Source organism: Erithacus rubecula (assembly GCF_903797595.1).
Source record: "Erithacus rubecula genome assembly, contig: scaffold_94_arrow_ctg1, whole genome shotgun sequence".
Lineage (NCBI taxonomy): Eukaryota > Metazoa > Chordata > Aves > Passeriformes > Muscicapidae > Erithacus > Erithacus rubecula.
Genome location: NW_027635383.1, coordinates 279377 through 294925, shown reverse-complemented (window position 1 = coordinate 294925; position 15549 = coordinate 279377). Strand labels below are relative to the sequence as shown.

Below are 15549 nucleotides of genomic sequence, written 5' to 3'. Positions count from 1 at the left end.
AACCCTCTATTTAAGAAGGGCCCGGGACAATAAAGAGGCTTTTGTCATATGGATCACTTGAGGGTTTGTGTCGTCTGTCTCCAACCACGATCCCAGTTAACACAATAAAAGGGGGCTTATATAAAAGAGGGAGAGTGACTTTTTACATGGGCAGATATTGATAGAACAAGGGGGAACAGTTTTAAACTAAATGAGGAGAGAATAAGATTAGAAGTTAGGAAGAAATTCTTTACAGTGACAGTGGTGAGGCTCTGGAACAGGTTGTCCAGAGAGGTTGTAGATGCCCCATGCCTGGAAGTGTTCAAGGCCAGGTGAATGGGGCTCTGAGCAACGTAATCTAGTGGGTGACATCCCTGCCTGTGGCAAGAGACTTAGAACTTGATGATCATTAAAGTCCCTTCTAACTCAAGCTTTTCTATGATTTTATGAAGGGGATAGTAGTCAAAGGGTCTGACAAGTGTCAGCAGTTTCTCCATTGCATCTCACATTCACACTTCCAGCAAACAGCAAACATCATTATGTGACTATCAGGTCAGCAGATGTGTGTCTCCATCCCTTGCAGCAGGGAGTCACCCACTACCACCACTCACCACTACCTCCTGGTGATCTTGCATGGTTTAGCGTCAATTTGCCAGGTAATTTACTTGAAAGCCCATACAACTCCTCCTCAGTTTTGAGGGCAGTGAATCTGTTCCATAGTTACAAGCCTTCTGGTGGAGCTGGTAGCCTTCTCCTTGTTGCCCGAAGTAATTTTTACCTTTCTTCGAGGCTGCACCTGACATTCTGGTAGGGACAGACTCTTGCCTGTGTTTCCACTGCAGCTGGGGTCCAGGGCTCTTAAAGCTGTTGTATCTCTAAGAAGATCCTGACTCTATATGTGATGCTGCAAAGCCTGCTGACTTTCTCCTCTAACTCCTCCACTTGATGACTAAAGAAGGCCACCTCTTCCATCCTCAGGGAAAGGCTCCAGGCACTCCCTACAGCCTATAAGACTGCATTCACCATCTAAAGCTCTATCTGGCAGGGATAGCTGCTCTAATACCTGCTGAAAAATATGCCCTATGACATGTCACCACCATACATGAGAACACCTTGGCTGGTTTGAAATGTGATGAAGATACCCCTCTGCAACAGTTGTTTCCTCTGGGAGGCTGTACTCCAGGCCTGACTCTTTTATAGGCCTTTCCCTAGCACCAGCTAAAAGAGAGTTTGACCCTCTCTAATCAGCAGGTAACTAAGAGAGGTTCCAGGCACCATGTCAGGGGCAGCTGACTATGCTTTTATAAGTTGCTAGAGCTTCCTCGGGCCCACATCCCCATAGCTTCCCTTACCTTGTCCTTATTTGGTAGCAGCAGGCATCCTCAAGTTTCTCAGAGGGTTCCCAGGATTTCCCCAATGATCCTGGACCCTGTCCTCAGAAGCTCCCAAAGCAGAACCCAGAGACTCCTGTGCAAACTGCTGCATCTGTTTGCTTCCTCTGTTACCGGTACTCATCTAGATGGATATTGCATCTGAATACTGGAGCTGAGGCTCTCCTGGTGCAGTACTGGGAGGGGCCCAGACAGAGTGTGTGTTTCTGAGTCCCTAATTTGGGTTGCTTACCTGCCTTTGTGCCTCTGCACTCTTCTGGGCTTGTGGAGCTGGGTCTTTGATGGGCTGATAGCTCTCCTGTGATGGACCTGGGAGGAGACAGGGTAGGATATTATTTAAGTTCCTCCACCTGCCATTTTTTCTCTGTTCTATTTTGTGGTGTGTAGATAAGCTTTTTATCACATAGTATAACATTTGTCACCAGTGTTATGAACACACAGAGATAAAGGGATGTTTGGTAAAATTTTTTTTTTCTTTCCTTGTGGGTAGAGTTTTGCCATTCTGAAAACCATGGTCATTTAGGCAGGTAATTTTGCTGAACTCTTAGTCTTCTTAGAAGGACTAGATATTATATACCACAGGATGGTATGGAAGTGATAGCAGCCTGAAAGGATGGACCTTGGATCAGGAATTATTCTGGACTTTTGTTCAGTCTCTGGCTATATTACTAAGGACAGCACAACTACAGTCTAGATCAGTGGACTCTAAAGTGGATGAGCAAGACAATCCATTGTGGTATGGGAAGAAAATATTCTGGTAGTCTTAATAAATAAAAATTATCTTAATACAGCATTTATTACACCTTTATATCATATTTTTTAATTTCTATTTTTGTGCACATTTTATAACACATAATATATTAATACAATAGTACATGTGTATAATTTATAAATAAACATACATATGTTCAGGGTGCATCTTCAAAAGATTTTTACTGATGGGGTGCATGATTAAAAAAATTTGGAGACCACTGGTCTAGATTATCCTGTTACATGTCAAAAATAGAATTGTCTATGTCTCCTTTGTAGTGTGTTCTGAAACTGGGGGGGAGGGGGGTGAGTGGGGTGAACTTCTGCACAGAAATTCACTATTATAATGGCTGCAGAAATTTGTGCATATTGGGAACACAAGTAATCCAAAGCATCTAAGAACTTATTCCCTTGTAATAAACTTTAATTGGGAAGCAGCTCATGTACTCCATCACTTGTTGTCTATGATCCACCCCTGTAAAATGTCTGCAAAATGTCCACAAAACATCCACAAAATGTCCATTGAGCTCATTTAGTCCACCTGTTCTGGTGGTCACTCAGGACAAGAGAGGTGGTGTGTTATGTGGAGTTACTGGGCACCAAATGCAGCTCAGGCAGGGTCACTGCTGCACTGCAACTGCTTCTTGTAAGGCTTTTCCTCCACTGCTTTGGGTGGTTCCTGCTACAGAAATTCCTCTGGCTTATACTTATCCACACTACAGTTGCTTTGAGGTGCACCTGCTCTAGCATGGCCTTACCCACAGCCACATGCCCTTCAGAAGTAAACCTTCTCCAACATGGCCTTACCCATGGCTATAGTCCCTCTAGGTGTCTACCTGCTCTGTCATGGGCTTATTCATGGCCACACATTTTGAGGTCCTTCAGTATGACCTTATGCACAGTCACTGATGCTTCAAGATGTACCTGCTATGGCATAGACATAATCACAGGCACATATGCTTTGAGATTTACCCACTCTGGCATGGACTTGTCCATGGCCACAGACACTTCAGTGTCCTGTTCCTGTGTGGACTCATCCATAGGCCCTTCAACTTGAGTTCACACTGGAGTTCTAGCCTGTCCAGTACAGCAGCACAGAAACAGCAATGATGCCCCAGCCATCTGCCAGCGCATGCACATGGCCATTGCTGTTATCAAAATGTTCCTAGGCACAGCAGAATAAGAAGATGAGCAGATGAGCAAGCAGCAAAAAGCAGCCATGAGCAATAGACTCCAATTTAGTCAGACAAGCAAGCCCCATGGCAAGTACAGGACTCAGCTCATTAAAAGCTATATAGTACTAACAGATATAAATTCCATCTATCACATCCAAATCAAATCCACCATTATCCTGAACCCTTCAAGCTTCTCATTAGGCATCAAAAAGGGTCATTGTGGTTTAACCCCAGCCATCATCCTAGCACCATGCAGCCACTTGCTCATTGACCCACTGAGTGGGATGGGTGTAGAATCAGAAGAGTAAAAGTGGGAAATCGCATGGGTTGAGATAAAGACAGTTTAATCATAGAATCATACAATGACTTGGGTTGGAAGGGGCCTTAAAGATCATCTAGTTCCAACCCCTCTGCCATGGGCAGGGAACCTTCCAATAGATCAGGTTGCTCAGAGCCCCATGAACCTTGCCTTGAACACCTCTAGGGATGGAGCATCCACAATTTCTATGGACAACCTGTACCAGTGCCTAAACACTCTCACACTAAAGATTTTATTCTTATAATCTAATCTAAACCTACTCTATGTCAGTTTGAAGCCATTCCCCCTTGTCCTATCACCACATGCCCTTGGAAAAAGTTTCTCTCCATCTTTCTTGTAGGCTCCCTTCAGGTACTGGAAGGCTGCAATTAGGTCACCCTGAAGCCTTCTTTTTTCAAGGCTGAACAATCCTAATTGTCTCAGGATTTCCTCATAGTAGAGGTGCTCCATCCCTCTAATTATCTTGGTGGCCTCCTCTGGACTTGCTCCAACAGCTTGACATTCTTCTTGTGCTGAGGACCCCAGGGCTGGATGCAACACTTCAGGTGGGGTTTCACCAGAGTAGAGCAGCAGAATCCCTTCCCTTGCCCTGCTGGCAACAGTTCTTTGGATGCAGCCCTTGACATGATTGGCTTTCTGGGCTGTGAGCACACATTACTGGCTCATGTTTAGCCTCTCATCCACCAGCACCCCTCAAGTCCTCAGCAGAGCTGCTCTCGATCTGTTCATCCCCCAGATGGGATTATTACCAGGAGTTGCCCTGACCCAGGTGCAGAACTTTGCACTTGGTCTTATTAAACCTCATGAGATTCCCTTGGGCCCACTCCTCAACCTTGTCCAGGTCCCTCTGGATGGCATCCCAACATTCAGGTGTGTCAACTGCACCACTCAGTTTGGTGTCATCTGCAAATTTGCTGAGGATGCACTCGATCACCTTTGTCTATGGCATTAATGAAGATATTAAATAGCACTGGTCCCAATACAGACCCCTGAGGGACACCACTTGTCACTGATCTCCATCAGGACTCTGAGCCATCAACCACTGCCCTCTGGATGTGATTGTCAAACCACATTATTATCCTTTTAACAGTCCACCTATCCAGTCCATCTCTCTCCAATTTAGAGAGAAGGAAGTTGTGGGGGACCATGTCAAAGGCTTTATAGAAATTCAGATAAATGACATCTGTAGCCCTTCCCTTGTCCACTGATGGAGTCACTCCATCATAGAAGGCCACTAGGTTGGTCAGGCAGGACTTGCCCTTGGTGAAACTGCGCTGGCTATCTCAGATCATCTCCTTGTCTTATATGTGCCTCAGCAGAGCTTCCCAGAATATCTGCTCCATGATCTTCCCAGGCACAGAAGTGAGTGACAGGTCACTAGTTCCCAGGGTCTTCCTTTCTGCTCTTTTTAAAGATGGGGCCAATGTTTCCCTTTTTCCAGTCACCTGACTGCCATGACTTTTTTAATATCATGGAGAGTGTCCTGGAAACTTTATCAGCCAATTACTATGGGATGCATCTTATCTGGTCCCATAGACTTATGTGCTTTCAGGTTCCTCAGGTAGGCATGAACCTGATCTTCTCTTAGAGTGGGAGGGACTTTGCTCTCCCAGTCCCTATCCTGCTGTCCATCCACTTGAGAGGTATTGGAGAGAGGTTGCCATCAAAGACTGAGGCAAAGAAGTTAAGCAGCCTTCTCCTCATCCATTGTTGTGAGTTTTCCAGCACTGTTTATCAGGGAGTTACACTTTCTTTGACCTTCCTTTTCTGATTAATGCCTGTAGCAGCCCCCCAATATGTCACCTGCCCCTGTCCTCCCTTTAATCCTCACCCATAAGCTCTGTTGCTGCCTGGGGTATCCCGTTAGGCTTGGAATCACCTCCAGCAGGACATGCAGATGGTCTAAAATCCAGGTTTTTCCCAAAGCTGCCGATGAGAGACTGCCAGAGACGATTTTTCAGAGGCTTCAAGGATTGTTTCTTATTTCTTATCCCAGGAATTCTTTGCCCAGCTAACAGCAGTCTGTTCAGCCGGGCATCCAGGGTGGAATCTGCCTGGCAGAGGCAGAACTAATCTTTTATGCTCTAAATTACGTACTAGATATTTATAATAACTTTCCAATACAATACAACTTTGTTAAACGGTCCAGCTTTGTCTCCATCCAATCTGAAAGTGCCAGCATGTAGCCCAGCATGGATGACACAGATAAGAAGGAGGAAGAGGTATACCACGCCCCAAATTCTCCATGTTGGCCATGCTTCCTTTATCACAAACATTCCCAAAAGTCTATTTATCTACATTCTAACAGTCCAATTTACACTTTATGAATTTTTGTGGCTTGCTTCGCTTCCCTCTGTGTTGGTAATTTCCCCCAAGGGTTTGAATTCAGCGCCTGAGACACCTGGGTCTCATTCAGGGGTCTTTGAGACCCTCGCCAAGGGGGTTTTGAGACCCCCAAGGAAGCCAGGGGAATGCCCTGGATTCCCACAAAGCTCCTAGTCAGCTCCACATCCCTCCCCAGGGGAAACTCCATTCACTCCAGCTGCTCAATGACATAGTTCAATTAATGTACCAGAAAAGCCCTTCCTGCTATTCTTTGTGTCCCTTTCCAGGTTTGGTTCCAGCTTTGCCTTGGCCTTCCTTACCCCGTCCCTACACAACTGAATTTTATACTCTTTCCAGGTTACCTGTCCTTATTTCCACTGCCTGTGCATTTGCTTCTTCCCTTTGATTTTACCAGCAGGTCCCTACTCAGCCGTGCCAGTCTCTTGCCTTCATTGTTTGATTTCTTGCTCCTGGGGATTGCTGGCTCTTGTGTTCTATGGTAAACCAAAAGCCATGCATGCAAGCAAAGCAAATCAAGGAATTTATTCACTACTTCCCATCAGCTTTATATCCTAAGCATGATGTCATATGGTATGGAATATCCCTTTGATCAGTTTGGGTCAGATGTTCCACCTGTGTTCCCTCCCAGTTTAACTGTATCCCAGACAAAACCAGTGCAGTGGCACAGCTGGTCCTTGCAAAATTAAGGCTGAAAGCAAAGGTTCTGTCATAAACACATCTGAGAAAAATTTCATTGCCTGACTGTTACAAGTTGTCAAATCATAATCATGAGAACTTACTTAAACTACATGAGAAAATACGTACCTTATGAAACTGAGTTAGACCTCTTTTTTTTTTCTCAAAAGAAATCAGAAGCGATATTGTCCTCAGGTTGCTATTGCCAACACAACTGGTGGCTAGTCAAAAGTTATTGAATCCTGTGGTTTATATGTCGTGTTACTGAATAACACATTTATCCAGAGTTGGTATAACTCTTAATATAAAAGTGGGGTGCCAGATAAGACCGTGGCTTAGTTGTGGGTGTGTCTATTTTACTATATGCAGATAGAACTAAGTTGATCCTAGGAACAGTATATATTAGTATAGATGAAGTGGTACAACCTCCCCAATGTGAATTCCTCACTACTGGTACAACTTCATATTGGGATAAAATGCTAACCTTTGTAAATTACTTCTATGGTGCTGTTCCTTGGAAAACATTGAAGAGTATAATATTATGCAAGTGGTAAATAATATATCACCTATTAAGTAGCAATTCTCAGTTTTATTTAGTGAAACTCTTTTCACTGTGTCCTTCAGGACCTTAGATCTAGCAAAGCGCAATGTATTCTTTAGCATTTCTATATTATTTTACTGCTCTATAGTAAATTAATGCCAATGGTTAAATTCCTATTTAAATTATTCATTGTTGTCTGCCACAGGGAAATACAGGAAGGAATGATCATAATTTGTAATGCTGAGCTGTGTGTAGTATGTGCATTTCCCAAAACCTTGGTAATTTGTATCGTATCTTACTAGTGTTAGAATAGATCATTCCGTGTTTGAATTCTTTGACATATTGTACTGGCAACTTAATGTGTAAACTTCCTATTTCTCCCTCACATTTTCAGTTGTAAGGTGGCACTGGAGGGGCTCATATGTCTATTTGTTTTAATTTAGTTTGGTTCTAATCAACAAAACATAAAGGGAGGAAAAATATCTAGTTTTTCAGGCTCTTGGATGTAGTGTAGAAAATTGTGCATTTTGCATCATCTATCAGTTGATGACAGTTTGTCATACTATTCCACTGAATTTGATGAATTTTCTTCAGGACGTAAAATGCTGCACACTGTGATGTTGAATGGTGTGCACATGATGTGTGTGCGTAAACTAAAAAAAACTGTGTCGCATGCCATTTTGTTCATTTTTTTTTCTTTTTTTGACATAGGAAAAGACATCTAAGAAATATATTGAGGGGGAAAAAAAGATGGATTCACAAGATTGTGTCCCAACAAATTCAAAGCAAGAGATAAGCCATCACATAAAGGGTAACTCTGGTAAACATTACCTTTGTGGCTATTGTGCAGCCTTCACCAATATAGTAGTCACCTTTCCCATCCAGAAGGTCCTCTTTCGACAGCAGTTGTATGGCTTGAAAACAAAGGACGCAGTACATCAGCTGCAGAAAGATGGAATTCGAAATCTCTATCGTGGAATCCTTCCTCCATTAATGCAAAAAACAACTACCCTGGCTCTAATGTTTGGCTTGTATGAAGATTTCTCCTCCTTGCTCCATAGTCACACGTGTGCACCTGAACTTCTAACTTGCAGCATGGCAGCAGTGCTTGCAGGGACCACAGAAGCCCTTCTTACACCTTTTGAACGAGTCCAGACTTTGCTTCAGGACTACAAACATCATGACAAATTTACAAACACTTACCAGGCTTTCAGGGTACTAAAAGTCTATGGGATTAGAGAATATTATAGGGGTTTGGTGCCTATTCTGCTCCGGAATGGAAGCAGCAATATCCTCTTCTTTGGCCTACGAGGACCTATCAAACAATGTCTGCCTGAAGCAACTTCTTATAGCGCTCACTTGGTCAATGACTTTATCTGTGGCGGGCTGTTGGGTGCCATGCTGGGATCCTTATTTTTCCCAATGAACGTTGTAAAAACTCGCATGCAATCTCAAATTGGTGGCGAATTTCAGTCTTTTTCAAAAGTTTTTGTGACAATATGGCTAGAACGTGATAAGAAATTGATGCATCTTTTCAGAGGAGTCCATCTGAATTACCATCGTTCTGTCCTGTCTTGGGGCATAATCAATGCAACATATGAATTCTTGCTAAAGCTATTATGAAAAACGTTACCATCCTTTGAAGCACCTCTATTCACTTGGGTATTTGTACATTTTAGGTCACTTTGTCTCTGGAAATAGGTTAATTTATGGAATTTTTGTGAATAATGTGGAGTACCGTGAAACTTGGAGAGAATTCCATGCAACCATTACATTGCAGTAGGGAGACGGGTGATATTGTTAGTGGCTACTTAGTGTGGAAGGTAATTAGTCTTATTAACAACCTTGAATATTTATGGGGTAAATGGCAATATATGTAAATCTTGATGCAATTCAATATACTTCTAGACAACTATTTATATGATGGTGGATAAATTTACCCATAGTGGAATAACTAGACAAATGCAAAGTAAAAAAAAAAAAAACCTGCATATTGGTCTAGTAGCTTATTATATAATTTCCAATATTTCCCAATACTCACAATAATCAAATTTTATGCTGCACAATGTAGAATTTGAAAGTAAAGAAGGAGCCAATGAAAGATAATTCTCTTGTTTGAAAGACTACAGAGGGTTAAAAGCTAAGCTTCCAAATGTCTTGGGACTCAATTATCTTTGTAGTTTAAACAGAAGCTGCCAATTGTTGATTAGGATGACTTTCTTTCTTAACCTCCAGTTTTAAATTGAGCCTACACAAACTATGTTGTCAACCATTTTACCACTCAGGTTTAACATGAGCATAATCTCATTCATCAATAGTTACTGAAAGAGAATTCTGAGAACTTGAGAGTAGACTGACCAAGTACAAAGTGGGATTCTGCCTATGTATGTGTGCCTTGAAATGGAAAGCTGGAAGGAGCAAGACAGCAATTTTATCTCAAGCTTTAAAAGTGTTCCTTGTTCAAAGATCTGTTTGCAAATTTGTGATACTCAAGTTTTCTGCTTTTGTATTGCTTTGTTTCTGTTGCATACAAAAAGCTGATCTCACTTTATAATGCTCAAACAGTAATACATCTTCCTTTGATTAGTAAATGACTTTATTTACAACATTTTTTCTTTTGCTAACAATTTTTGTTTAAATTGTGCAGAATTTTATAACAGCACTGACAAAGTGAGATTTCTGGATATAAGCATTTAAGACCATGAAGGGAAAGCAAGCATAACTACCAACAGGTGACTGTATTAATTCTTTTTTAAATTTTTTTTTTCTTTATTTGGGGGTATGTTATTCATAAAAGTTTATGAAGTATTCTTTGCATTGGATTTGGGGGCAGGAAAACTTTCAGAAACTATTTTTACTTGTTCTTTTCCTATGCCTTAAGCCCTGTATAATTATCATTGGTAACACAGTAAAACAATAAAAGGAGTTGTATGGCTAATAACTTACACTTCAAGCATTTGCAATTTAGTTAACAGATAACAATATTCAGTAAAGACAGGGGTGTGGTAGCTGGTATGCATGAAGATTAGTTGCATGTTTCATTCACCAACAAAACGTATAAAAGGGTATTAGCAAGCATAAACATGACCCAAATTGAATCCTAGAGTGAGGAAGAAAAAAACCAAAGAAGCCATCAACATGAACATCATATTCCTCCTGGCCGTGGGGAGCAGTGAAAGAGTAAGCATAACACCAGGGAAAGAAACAGAAACTAAGAAGGGTGGGGGTGAGGGTGTGTGTGTGTGTGTGTGTTTCAATTTGAAATACTTCATGATTCTTTCTTTTCATGCAACAATTAGATCTAGACTAATAATGATTAGACTCTCAAGTTTTCAACTATACTAAAAATAAATTTTTGGTTTTACTTATGCATATCAATACCTTAAAGAACCTAGAAATGAAACAACACACTATAGAGATAATATTAGTATAGGAGGTAACATAAAGGTTGGTTTTAATAAAAGCCTCCAGGGGCAGATATGGAAAATGTTCAAAAAATGCCCACCCCCACATGGGGTGAATACAGTTTCATAACTTTAGCTAATTTGCATAATTGACAAAAATCAACAATTAGAGACATAAGCGGTTAGGCAATTTTCCCCCAGTTCAAGCCTCTCCTAAATCCTCACCCCTCAGATGGGAACTAAACTTTGTTTATGAAAATGTGTCTTGAAGAGCTGGTTTCAACCTTGGTTGCCAGGATAGGATACCAAGATAGGACTGGGGCCTATGTGTTTTGTCTTTCTGCCTCTCAGAGTGGGAAAAGGTACTGGGGCTAGCTAGGAACTGTATAACTACACAATAGAGCTAGAATACATGCGCGAAGAATATAGACAATATATAAAAGCAAAAATCATTCCAGCAGCATTCCCCCTTTAGAGTCTTCTCTAGCCTCTACTCTTTACATTTAACCATAGCATTGCGTCATACAACCAACTATTATGCAAAGATTAACTTTCTGCAGGCCCAGTTTGGTAACCATGAAGTGAGTGTATGGAAGGTATATTCAAAGTTCAATGAGCCTTTTGAAAGCTACCTGATGTAGAATTTGAGTTTGCTTCCAAACTTCAACCAAATCCTTATTAATTCTTTCTTTCTGATCTGCATAAGAACAACTAGTGTTAAAGATTGTGAAGCTAGTAGGAAATTGAGAATCATTCTATTTTGCAAAATTATACCAGATAAATTATGGATTTCTTCTTGTAAAGCTGAAATTGCATGTGAAATTTGCTTTTCAATACGTTCAATAATCCTCAATATGGTCAAATATTGTTATGTTTCGAATTAAAACCCCAAGGGCACAGGCTCGATCTTTATCTAGGGAGCAAAACTTACCTCATTTTCACATATCCAATAAATCCCTGACAAGTTGTTCTTATAAAGAGCTTTTGGATACATTTTCGACTAAAGCCACATGCAAATTTTAGGGCCAAACCTGAATCATGGTTACAAACTGTTATAGGTAATAAACGAATCAAACCGAATTAAAAGGTTAAATTGGCAAATTTTATTTTCGCGACCGCAAATACGGTCCTGGAAAGCCACAACCGGAAAAAAACAACACCGAGCCCGGGTTCGGAGTTGGGTGAACACACGATGTTACCCAGCCTCTATCGCACTGGGTTCCCCTGGTGTTCACGCCGCCGTCTTGGTCGGCCCCCTCTTTATATTGTTTTTCATAGCCTGGAGCGGGACAGTCCTTTGTTTCTTTCAAATTCAGCTCTGGTGTCCACACAAGACAACGTCCTTCCTGCTCCTTGACGAGATTTTGTGTCCGTTGTGTATTGATTTTAGGTGGTTGATTTCATCTTTACGGGAACCAGAGTCGGGGAATGCAGTCCTGGGGGAGGTGATGGGATTTTCGGGAAATGCTGCTCCCCTGTGAGTTTCCAGGGTTCCCCAGGAGATAGGTGCTTATCAGTAGCAGTCCGACCTGTAGATATGTTAATTTACCTAGTTCTGAGACAATCAATGCCTTTGCCTGTGGCTTGTTTGTTTTTATTTTGCAGACCTATTTTATAGAAAACACGAATTACAATATGGTATATATATATATCACAATCCCTCCCCTTCTATATAAACACATTAATTCGTGTTCCCTTTTTAATTCTCTTTAGATTCTTCACTGCCATCCATTTTTCTACTGACTCTTTTCGATAATTTGTATAGGGGAGCTGATTTCTCTCTATCTGTTCTTCAAATTTTGTCAGCGCCTCTATTGCCCTGGTGTTCATCTCCCCTCTTCCTAATTTTATTATTTTGGAGGCTTTACCATTCACCCTTCCTGATGCAAGTTTAGGATCCATGGGCATAGCTGCAATTTACATGCCCTGTACCACCGAGTGTATTAGTCTAACAAAACAAGGTATTAAGCATGGTATGAATATGATTTTTGCCAGTGAACACACAATAAAGAACACTACCTTTTTAGTATTGTTATAGCACAATTGATTCACCTGAAAATAAGCCACAAATACCAATTTTCTTTTCCCCCCTATCCAAACCGTACGATTGCATTGTTCACATGTGGGAAGAGGTGTCTGGCTTGTACTTCTTTTGTGAGTGTTATGAGCAAATGTCTCTGATTGCCCGTTTCTGTTTCTTGCCTTGGGATCATAACATACCATTTTCTCCCCCAATTTACACTTTACATACTGAGTGCCCTTAAGGGTGCAGTGCTCCTCCTTCCCCTCAGGGGTGCAATTAGCTAGGACAGGGTGAGCAGGGGTACTAATTCGTGTGCACTCCCCACACTCATTTTATGGCTTTGTATTGCAGGACTCAGGGCATTCTCTGGGTATGCAGTAGTCAGAGGATACATGACTAGGCTCAGGCTCACCAGGACTCCCCATAGGTGTACTTCTCTGCCTCTGCCTACGCCCACCAGGTTGCTGCTGGCGGCGAGGGAAACCATCTTCTTGGCAGCAGAAGTATTCTTCAGGGGACCAATGTGAAGTCCGAACTGCATACTGTCCCTTAAATGCATTCCACCTTGATAATTTTACTGTATCTGTCCAACAAGGTACTTTATTTGCTCTCCGGCACTCAATTTCCAAAATTACCGTCCTGCAATTTAGTTTTCCCCTAATCCTGTGTTGGTACAAGCGAAACCACTTGTTCAACTCCGGTTCAATAATATTCAGTTTGGTGGCAAGTATTAGAATTCGGTCAGTCAGAGACAGCTCTTCCTCAAGGCACTTAGTACAGAGACCTCTAGGCCTGATTCCCCATATACAATGTGTGACCTAAACTTTACGAAAAATCTGGCACCTGAAATGAACAAAAGGAAAACACCTGCACCCAGGAACTGAACACCTTATCTGATCTAAGGCGCTCATTTACTTGTCCCACGCAATTTTAGCTTGAGGTTTCTAGGGTGGGAGGTCACTTTCCACTCGGGTGTTTCTTTTTTTGGATAGCTTCTAAGATTTGCTTTATTAATTCCCCATGAATCAATCCTCGTCCTTGAGTGTTTATTAACCCCCTTTCCTCCCAAATTTTCCCAAAAGTGGGGACCACCCTAAAGGCATATTTTGAATTTGTGAAGATTGTTCCCCTTTTCCCTTTTAATCTTTTTAATGCCCGAAAAACCGCATATAATTCACATGCTTGAGCCGACCAGCTTGCACTGAGGGGTCCTGATTCAATTATTTCCTCTGTTTTTCCATCTATGATTGCATATCCCGACCTTCTCTTTCCTTCTATTACCCTAGCTGACCCATCCACAAACCATTTTCCCCCCTTCGAGTTCCTCCTCCTCCAAGTCTGTTCCGATTTTTGTCTGCAATTCCACTATTTCCGCACACTCATGGGTTGGTCCCTCTGATGCTTCCCCATACAAGAATTGAGCTGGATTCAATGCAGTGGTTGTTCGTAGTTCTAAATCATGTGAGTGTATTAGTATGGCTTCATATTTCAATAATCTAGCATCCGTGAGCCATTTAACTGCTTTTTGTTGTAATATACTCCTCACGTCATGAGGAGTATACACCACTAACGAGGCTCCAAATGTTACTTTCTTTGCTTCTTTTACCAGTAATGCTGCTGTTACCATTGCCTGTAGGCAAGTGGGCCAACCCCTGCTTACTGGGTCTTGCAGCTTTGATACATATCCCACCGGTTTCTTAGATCTATTTTTATGTGTATGGGTTTTATTTCTAATTTCCCCACCTCCCCTTGTGTGTGCCAAACCCTTGAATCAACTCTATTCTCCTCCTCTATTGTTAGTCTAAATAAACGTACCATAAGCTGATAACTTTCCACAATTAGACTTATTTCCAATGTTATTATCAAATCCCTCCCCAACAGGTTGTAATTTGCTTCTTCAACTAACAACAGATTCCCTAAACAAAACCTAGTTTTAGATTCTATTTCAACATCTTTAATTACCGGTACCCTAAAAGGTTCCCCTTTTGCTCCAATCATCATCACAGTTTCCTTACTTATAGTACATCCTGAAGGCAGCTGTTGGACGGTGCTACACTCAGCACCAGAGTCTACTAAAAATATCAAAATTAGTTTTTCAGGTCTGATCCTTAGTTTTACTAGGGGCTCCAGGGATGTTCTGGACCCTAAATGAACAAGCCCCCGACACCTCTTATCCTTGAACATTTTCTCGTCTTTCATCCGCTTCCTACAGTCCCTCTTAAAGTGACCTTTCTTCCTGCAGTAGAAGCACTCCGGAGCCTCCCTCCGTCCGGCCGCCTGTTTCGCCTGGGAGGGGCCTCGCTTCCCCTGGGTCTGCTGGCCCGGTGCCGGTCCTGAGCTGTCCCGAGTCTGCTCCTCTCCCCTCCTCATATAAACCCGATGCGCCTCCCTCAACAATTCCTGCAGCCCTTTCTCTTGCCAATCGTCTATTTTTTCGAGCTTCCTCCCTATATCCTCCCACGATTTTGCAACAAATTATGTTTTTAGGAGAACCTCTCCTATAGGAGAGTCAGGATCCGTCCCTGAATACATTCGGATACTTTGTCTCAATCTCTCAAGCCACTTAACTGGCTTTTCATCCCTTCCCTGACATTGTGCTAGCGCCTTGCTTATGTTCTGCCCTTTGGGAACCGCCTCTCGTATAACCTGTATCACCATGCTTCTTAATTCTATCATTCTTAACCTGCCTTCTTGTGTCTGTGCGTTCCACGACGGTTTCATGCTCGGCCACCTTTTGTCCCCTGGTCCTCCCTGGGGATTTCTGCGCTCCCAATGCCTAATCGCAGCTTGCCTTATCATGTCCCATTCCTCGACATTGAACAATGACCTCAATATGGCATTAATATCATCATATGTGTATACGCTAGTTCCTAAAAATTTGTCTAACCGGTTTGCGACCCCTATCGGGTCATTCATTAGACTGCCCATTTCTTTCTTAAATGCTCT

General features: G+C 42.0%; 1 protein-coding gene across 1 annotated transcript; it reads left to right on the top strand.

The window, feature by feature from the left end:
- Positions 1-7926: 7926 nt before the first annotated feature.
- Positions 7927-11638, top strand: LOC306816866 (mitochondrial nicotinamide adenine dinucleotide transporter SLC25A51-like; the record flags this gene model as incomplete). Its single annotated transcript, XM_079333315.1, has 2 exons — positions 7927-9256; positions 9894-11638. One exon carries the CDS (start codon positions 7927-7929, stop codon positions 8797-8799), a length of 873 nt encoding a protein of 290 aa, XP_079189441.1. The 3' UTR covers positions 8800-9256; positions 9894-11638.
- Between the last annotated feature and the right edge of the window lie 3911 nt (positions 11639-15549).